At 40.3% G+C, this 9,413-nt stretch overlaps 1 protein-coding gene across 1 annotated transcript in view; it reads left to right on the forward strand.

The window, feature by feature from the left end:
- The first annotated feature begins 5,371 nt into the window (after positions 1 to 5,371).
- Positions 5,372 to 9,413, forward strand: part of nr6a1a (nuclear receptor subfamily 6, group A, member 1a) — a 41,138-nt gene continuing 37,096 nt past the window's right edge. Inside the window, exon 1 of the mRNA XM_082188774.1 lies at positions 5,372 to 5,580. Coding sequence (XP_082044900.1) covers positions 5,565 to 5,580 — 16 coding nt within the window. The 5' untranslated portion in view covers positions 5,372 to 5,564. The remainder of the gene's footprint in view (positions 5,581 to 9,413) is intronic.

The raw sequence follows: 9,413 nt of genomic DNA on the forward strand, positions 1-9,413 counted from the left end.
CTCGAGAACACTTTATTTTACAGAGCCGTTGTTACACGTGCTTCATGCAGTTACTGTAGGACGTTTTGTATTATTTTGTATTGCGTTTTGTTTGTGTTATTTAGTTTTTGTGTATTGTTTTGTTTTGCTTTTTGTGGCTTTTGTTTTGTAATGTTTTATTTTGTATTTTTTGTTTAGTGTTTTGTATTGTTTTGTTTGTTTTGTTTCTTTATTGTGTTTTATTTAGTTGAGATTTGTTTTTGTTTTGTTTTGAGTTTTGTTTCAATTGTTTTGTTTCATCTTTTTTTGTTTTCGTTTTGTGATTTAAATTTTGTCTTTGTTTTAAGTGTTTTGTATCATTTTGTGTTGTTTTGTTTATTTTTTATTTTTGTGTATTGTTTTGTTAAGAAGATTTTTTTTTTTTTTTGCTTTCTAGTTTGTGCTTTGAGTTTTGTTTTGTGTTTTTTGTTTAGTTTTGTATTTTATATTATTTTGTTGCGCTTTGTGTTTTGTTTATTTTGTTTTTGTATATTGTTTTGTTTTTGTTTTGTATGTCTTGTTTTTTGCAGTGTTTTGTATTATTTTGTTACGTTTTGTGGTTTTAAATCTTTGTGGTATAAATTTTGCATAATTACAAAAAACCCAATAGTAAGTACATGTAGTAAATTAATATTACTCAGTACTTAAATGTATAATTACACTGTAACAATGACACCTTAAAATAAAGTTTATCTGAACATTCCTCCAGCATTTGTTCAAAGTTATGTGTTTTTTATTAATAATGCTCTCAAAACATCAGCACATAAACATCACTTATACATCATTCATGGAATGTTTTCACCGTAAACGTTTTAGAATGTTCGTCTAACGGTTTTTAAATGTAACTTCTTTCGGAACGTTCAGAGAACATTCAAATGTATCGTTTGCAGAATGTTTGAAGAATGATACAATGGAATGTTCCCTTAACATTCAAATGACCAAGTTTGTAAAACATTCAGAGAACATTCAGAAAAAACATTTTATAACTTAATGGGAATGATAAACATTCCTAGAAGATTTTTTTGTCAGTTGGGATCATTGTAGTATTAATAACCTCTTGTAGTTAATCTGGTTTATGTTGGAAATGTCTGTAAGTTCATCTTGATTCAGATGCGAGTGTACTGTGAGGTTTGGTTTAGTAGCATTAACTCAATCCGGCCTCATGCTGGGGTAAACCTGTGTGCCAAATCCTGAAACTCCGTGTGGTTTCCCTAACGCTGTTATGCTTTTAATTACAGCCGGAAAGGTCTTGCTCTGGCTCAATCTCCCACTATAGCTCTTGTGGGAATTTTGATAGAGTTGCGTCAGCAAAACTGTATTTTGGCGCTTGCTGAAGTGAGCCGTGGATGAAGCGCTGCTGTCGAGGTCTCTGTGGTCTTTAGGTCGGGTTGTGAGCGAGAGCATATGGTGGAGAGGCTTTAGCGCATGGTAATCTGGGAAACGACACTGTCTGTGGACCGAGAGCATTTGTTCTGCTGTAATATCCCTTCCTTTATTCTTTCCTTCACACCAGACATGTTTGTCTTATCAAGGCCAACAGCAGAATGCTTCTCTTTGCCAAATTGTTCCTTTCTTTACACGAATTTTACAATGGTAATCACAGGTTCTGCAAAAATACTGTAGTTACTACAAGTTATTGTTACCACCATAAAATCATAATAAATCACAGGATCTTCTTCAAACAGTGTCAGAATCATTGTTGTGTGTGTGTGTGTGTGTGTGTGTGTGTGTGTGTGTGTGTGTGTGTGTGTGTGTGTGTGTGTGTGTTATGTTTCTATAGATTTAGTTTTAGTTTTGTTGAGTTTTTTTAATGGTTTAGTTTTGTTTAGTGTTTTGTATTAGCTTGTGTTTTGTTTGTGTTATTTTGATTTTGTGTACATTGTTTTGTTTAGTAAACATTTGTTTTTGTTTTGTGGTTTGATTTTTGTTTTTTGTTTGTTTTTGCTTTGTGATTTAAATTTTGTTTTAGTATATTTTGTTTAGTTGTGTATTATTTTGTGTTGCATTTTGTGGCTTAGTTTTTATCGGGGGTTTTTTTGTAATTTGTTTTGTGGTTTTTGATTGGTTGTTTTGTTTTTGTGTGTTTTGTGTTTTATTTTGTTGTGTTTTGTATTTTTGTGTAGTGTTTTGTTTTTAGTAGTTTTTTTTTTTTTTTGTCTATTTTGTTTAGTCCATTTTTTTGTGTGTGTGTGATTAGAATTTTGTCTTGTGTTTTGTGTTTGGTTGTGTCTGTTTTATTTTGCTCTGGTACTGTTTGATATTTTAGTAACTACAGTAAACAATGTCTTTGTATATCTTTGTGAAAACTGTGTTTTTCATGGCGCGTTCTTGTAGTGTTCATCTCTACCATGTATTCATTCACTTATTCAGTCTGGTAAAAGGTGTATAGGCAATAAGTGTATCTTTCCAGATCAAACACCAGTCAAGGTTTCTAAACCAGGCGTTTGCTTGTTTGAGGCCAGGCCCGAGTCAATATTTACAGGGCTCTAGAGTGCGACCAATTTGGTCGCATATGCGACCAAATTTTGTAAGTGTGCGACTAACATTTTTCCTAGGTCGCACTGGTGCACCTAACGTCCTCGCATCCGCTGCCTCTGCACGAACGTTTGTTGGCGTTTGTTCTCCTTTGACGGAACTCACACTCTTCTCTCACGCGATGCCACAGCTCGCACAACACGACAGCCCTGCTTAATGAGTGACGACGGAGGACAGAATTAAACATTCAAACGTAGCCTGGTTACACTTAAGGTCTGTTATATTAGTCTGATTTTATTTTAAATTTCGGCTTCCAAAGATTATAAAAAATAAAATATTGAGGTAAAACCATTAAAAACTATCTACGCGCAACTTCTTCCCTTCGCAGCATTACGCTGTCATTTCTCCCTAAAACTCAGAATCAGAATCAGCACGATCGGTGATTGTTGTAAATGCAGTCTAGCTACTGTTGCTAAATTGCGGGACGCGTTTAATAATTGAAAGAGCTATTAAAAACACAAAAATCTGCGCAAGAGATGTTGTTCGCATGGCGGCGCGCGCTCCGAAACAGTCCGAGACAAGCAAATTATACTTTCGGTTTCATGTGCAGATTGTGCGCGTCTAAACGATCAATTGTACACAAAAGCGTGTCAAAATTACCGGCTTTGAGATTCACTAAAAACAGTTTATGTCTTAAATGGACGTAGTTATGGAAATAGTTGGGAGAATATGGTGCATCAGTAGCCTATTAGATCTGCACCCGGTCTTAAAGGGGCCGCAGTCTAATAAACATGCTGACGATTGCGCCATTACTGCAAATCAAACAACAAGAGAAAAATCACTCACAGCTCTCGAAAGAATAACTTCAGCTTTGATAAGCATTAATCTATTTATGATAAATTTTACAGTGTTATTTTACATTTTATTACTTTATTAGATTTCTTTTTAGACCATGCCTGAACAGTAGTAGGCCTTCCTGAAATTAAAGCACTGTGTAGGCCTATATAAAGTGTATCTTTGTTTAATTGTTTATCTTTTGTTTATCTATTGTTTATCTTTGTTTATTATATATAAAACAAAAAGAACCATAAGAATACAGTTAAAGTACTGTATCGGTAAGAGTAGGAATACCGTTAATAATTGTGCTTCAAAAAATAAATAAAAGTTTTTACCTACACCTTCTTGTTTAAATTCATTTACATAATATATATGAATGTGTATAGAGCGTGATAAAAAGGTGACCTTAAAATTGTGGCGTTAAAGGTGATACATCCGAGGAAAAATTTGGGTGCACCCAAATTTTGTGCTGGTGCACCTAAATAAAAAAGTTAGGCGCACCAGTGCAACCAAGGCAAAAAGTTAGTCTGGAGCCCTGATTTAACGTTTGGGTGTAGCTCATATGATTGAGACCTGTTTGGAGATGAGCAGCCATTCAGAAACAAAAGGCCGGCCCGTGTCATTGTGATCCCCCAGTGTCCGCAGCTCTCAGAAGATAATTAAATGCGTTTAGCTTATGTGTTTCAGCAGGAGCCTTAGGGTCAAACTCAGCAACAGCTGCAGCAGAAACTTGAACCTCCTCCGACTTCATCCTCGACTACACCCGCTCCTCCTCACTTCTACATGACAAAGTCCAGCACAACCCCTGTTCTCCTCCCAAACCCCCTCCCGACTCTCCTGTTGCATTTCAATGTGAAAAGCCTCTTATGTGTGGCTCGGGGAGGGGCGTCACTAGCGTTAGCACAGGGCTAATGTTGTCATACGGGCTTGAACTGGATTGGGCTGATCTCATTCTGGTTTTGGCTGCACAGATAATCCTGGAAGTAACCATGAAGTATCCTTCAACAATATTAATGAAGATTGTAGAATAAAAACAGGCCTCAGCTCAGGTTACTTCTACGGGTTGTGTCTGCGAGCGTTTTAAGAAGCGACTTCTTGATCCTCACCGACTCTTTCAAAAATACTACGGTTCTGTAATAACATGATGTTTGATTACCATATCAAGCTCTTTATTGCCAGTGAAGTACAACAAAGTTATTTTGTCTTTCACTGGACGTTGCATAATATTTAAGTAGAGAAAGAAATATTTTGAATAAGGAAGTAAAAACGTATAAAACGTATAAAGAATATGCGATTATAAAAGTGTGCGTGTGTATATTTATTTATTTATTTATTTATTTATTTTAATATTATACTATTTTTTTTTTTTTTTTGGATATTCATTTAGTATTATTTATATGTGATAAGGTATATTCATCCAAGGTATAAATAGTAGTGCAAAATCCCCCCCAAAATCATGAAAATTTATAAATAAATCAGAAAATCACGATACCATCATCGTAATGTCCAAAAATGATTCGTTGTTTCTTTGGTATGTATTTACATGTATATAATAAAATGAAACAAAACAGAACATAATTTCCAAAGTATTTTTTAACAAATCAATAATGACTTAATTTGGAATTTTGCTGCTCATTTAAACGCAGGTATAAATGCATGTTTTTTGTTTTGATTTTTTTAAACAGTGCTTGTTTTTAAGTGTTTACATGTACAAACGTGGAGTTGTGTGCACTATAACTGAATCCTGCTGGGATGTGTGTGTGTGTATAATCCTGAATATAAAGAACTGTGTGTAGTTTAACCAGCAGGGCTTCCAAACCGGACAGCTCAGCACACGCTCGGACAACAGAACAGCTCAATCGAACCGGTCTTGTGTTCAGGTTTGCAGCCTTTGACCGTCCTGCACTTCTGCTGACCGAGAGAAAGGTAGAGCGAGTGAGTGAGTGAGGGAGAGGGAGAGGGAGAGGGAGAGGGAGGGAGGGTTGCATTGTTCAGCCTGAGGGTGGAATAGGGCTATCAGTTCCACTCAGATAACCCCCCCCCCCCGCACTGCCACACCGTGACCCCGGGGGCCTGAACTCCTGGTCATGTGACCGGGCCGAAGCTGACCAGCAGGGCTGAGAGGCGGATCAGTGAGAGAAGAGAAGAGAAGAAGAGAGTCATGAGGCCTGTACGCTGTTCCTGAGGAGGATACGTGTGTGAATGGATGACAGGGAGAACAGGAGAGACATGAGATGGATTCGTGGGAAGGTAAGGAGAACACACACCGATCTCTGTTCTTTTCCAGCCGCCGCTGGGATATCTCCTCTTCAAGCCTCAGGAATGAGTAGAGGATCATCGGGAAGATTTTGTGTGTGTGTGTGTGTGTGTGTTTTAACACCCATTTTTGAATATCTTCCAGTTATTTTAGCTGTACAAAAACAGGCTGCTTGATATTGCAATTTATCGTCGTGATCATAACTGGTTTGTGGCTCAGATTGTCTCTCTGTTTGACATATATCTAGTTATTCACAGAAAACAGAAGCTCTTAATCCTCAAACATTGAGTATTTTCATACAGTTTTTGTCTTGAGAGGAAGGGTTTGGTTTGGAATACTGTAATGTGGTTTATTCAGTTGACCTCTAGTAAATAAGGTTTGATTTTTGCAGTGTGTGTGTGTGTGTGTGTGTACTGTCGATCCTGTTGTTTTGCTGTCTAGGATCTAGGATTGTTTGCATTTTACACGAGGTTTCCGTAATTTCCGTTATTTTCTGTCGCCCGGATCATGAGTTCGATTCCCAGGGAATGCATGAGCTGATTTAAAATTAAATTCATGCTTATTTTCCAAAGCGAGTTGCGTTGCGTTGTGTTGCGTTGCATCTGCCAAACCTGTGCCTGTAAAAGCATGTTTTCTTGTGTGTGTTCAGTAGTTTACGGTGAAAGTGTGTGTGGTATGCGGGCTGTGGCCCATCTGGAAAAGGTTTTCTGTGTTGGGAAGGCAGCTGTCTTCATGCGATGAGAGCGGGGGTCAGCGAGGCTCAAACCCCCGACACACACACACACACACACACACACACACACACACACACACAACCCCCCGCGTGGGTTTATCACTGTAGCCCAAACTTCACCCCTCAGAGCTCTAGATTTTATCAGCTTACTCACATAATTGTATCTCAGTTTGCTCTGTAATGATGTGCAATAGCACACACACACACACACACACACACACACACACACTGCATTAAAGGTCAACACGGTATTGCGTTTTAAAGCGGTGATTGGGCGGCCTTGGACTTTGACACCGAATGCAACTCTTTAACAAAACTACTGTTTTAAAATCAATATCTCCAAGCGCTTGTCCTGCCAAAATGGCGGCGATCACCTTGCTCTCGCTCCTTCACACACACACACACACACACACACACACACACACACGAGAGTGTGAAGCGCAGACGCTCCGGCTAATGAGTAAATGTGATATTAGCTTTCTGTCTGCAGAGTGTTAGTTTTAGGTCATATTTGATCTCTCCAATTCCCCTCCTCAAAAGCTGGTGTGAAGCTGCAAACGGCTCGTTCAGGAGCCATGAAGGGTTCGAGCCGGGCTTCAGATTCTCTGTGTGTTTCTATTGGTTCAGGTTTTGGTAAACAATCAATTGGAAGTAAACACCTTTTATTTTTTTATATATTGATTATTGGATTATTGGAGGAGATTATTGTATGAGAGATAAAGACGTGTTTTGATAGAGAATAGGAGATATGAACATCTCTGCTGCTTCATATCTCACGGTTTTGCTTTTATATGACATTAATGTTTCAGCCTCGTTTGAACATCTTAGTTAAAAGAAATGTAAATATACACAGACTTTGATATGTAGAGATGCGAGGTTATTAATGATAAATATATCAGACAGGCCATTTTAGGACGATTATCACTTGGAGTGGTTAGTGTTTGTTCTGACAGCAGGCCTGTGTGGGAAATCAATCAATTATATATATATATATCCACACACACACACACACACACACACACACACACACACATACATACACATATATATATATATAAATAGCTCTAGCACTGGTCTCTCTCCAGCACTGGTCTATCACTGGTCTCGCTCTAGCACTGGTCTATCACTGGTCTCTCTCCAGCACTGGTCTATCACTGGTCTCGCTCCGGTCTCACACTGGTCTCGCTCTAGCACTGGTCTCGGTCTAGCACTGGTCTTGGTCTAGCACTGGTCTAGCACTGGTCTCGCTCTAGCACTGGTCTCGCTCTAGCACTGGTCTCGCTCTTGCACTGGTCTCGCTCTTGCACTGGTCTAGCATTGGTCTAGCATTGGTCTAGCACTGGTCTCACACTGGTCTCGCTCTTGCACTGGTCTAGCACTGGTCTCGCTCTTGCACTGGTCTAGCACTGGTCTCGCTCTTGCACTGGTCTAGCACTGGTCTCGCTCTAGCACTGGTCTAGCACTGGTCTCGCTCTTGCACTGGTCTCGCACTGGTCTCGCTCTAGCACTGGTCTCGCTCTAGCACTGGTCTAGCACTGGTCTAGCACTTGTCTAGCACTGGTCTCGCTCTTGCACTGGTCTAGCACTGGTCTCGCTCTTGCACTGGTCTAGCACTGGTCTCGCTCTAGCACTGGTCTAGCACTGGTCTCGCTCTTGCACTGGTCTAGCACTGGTCTCGCTCTTGCACTGGTCTTGCACTGGTCTACCACTGGTCTCGCTCTTGCACTGGTCTAGCACTGGTCTCGCTCTTGCACTGGTCTTGCACTGGTCTAGCTCTAGCACTGGTTTCGCTCTAGCACTGGTCTTGCACTGGTCTAGCACTGGTCTCGCTCTTGCACTGGTCTAGCACTGGTCTCGCTCTTGCACTGGTCTCGCTCTTGCACTGGTCTAGCACTGGTCTAACACTGGTCTAGCACTGGTCTAGCACTGGTCTCGCTCTTGCACTGGTCTAGCACTGGTCTCGCTCTTGCACTGGTCTAGCACTGGTCTCGCTCTTGCACTGGTCTAGCACTGGTCTAGCACTGGTCTCGCTCTTGCACTGGTCTTGCACTGGTCTAGCACTGGTCTCGCTCTTGCACTGGTCTAGCACTGGTCTCGCTCTTGCACTGGTCTTGCACTGGTCTTGCACTGGTTTCGCTCTAGCACTGGTCTCTGATCTGTCACTCTCTCTGTATTGTTAACCAGTGATTGTGAGAACAAGAGGCTCTGACACTCAGCACTGGGCCATTCTGATTCAATCTCAATGAAACTGATTGGAAAATGCTACAGTATTGTGCTGGAGGCTGAATATGTTCAAGGGTGGTATGTGAAAACACTATTGTGTGTGTGTGTGTGTGTGTGTGTGTGTGTGTGTGTGTGGGTGGGGGGGAGCTGAAAGAACATTGTACATGACTCTTCCTCCTCCTTCTCTTAATCCTATTCTCCTGCCGCCCATCTTCCCTGTTATTGTTCCTCTCTCTCTCTCTCTCTCTCTCTCTCTCTCTCTCTCTCTCTCTCTCTCTCTCTCCACTCATCCCTCTGTCTCCTCTTCCTCTTCTCTTCCTCTTCTCTTTCTCTGGTCTCTGTTGCTCTGTTTTTTCATGCATGTTTCTCTCCGGTATGCGGGAAGTCTCAGTGGTTGGAGGGGTGTGTGTGTGTGTGACGGGGGAGGGGGAACCACTGAAGTCATGTGACCATCAATGGCATCAGAGGACATCAGGGAATACAGGTTCAGCTAAATATAGTCTCAACTAAAACCTGTTTCCACTCGCCAACAAATGAGCCGTCGTCAACATCCAGACCTGAGAAACCACTCTGAGGATCACTCCGGATTACACACGACTCAGGAAACACTTTACAATAAGCTTCCCTTTGTTAACTAAATTAGTTAATGTAAGCTAACAGTGAAAAATATGGCAACGCTGACCCTCGTTACTGTATTAATTACTATATATAATGCAATATTACATGCAAATAACCCTAACCCTACATGTTACCGTAATACAGACACCTTAATAGTGTCATTTAAAAGTGCATTTATTAATCTTAGTCAGTGTTATTTTTTACATTTGCTAATGCACTATTAAAATCAACCATTGTTTAATGGATTTGAGC

This window comes from Leuciscus leuciscus (assembly GCF_965113295.1).
Source record: "Leuciscus leuciscus genome assembly, chromosome: 13".
NCBI lineage: Eukaryota > Metazoa > Chordata > Actinopteri > Cypriniformes > Leuciscidae > Leuciscus > Leuciscus leuciscus.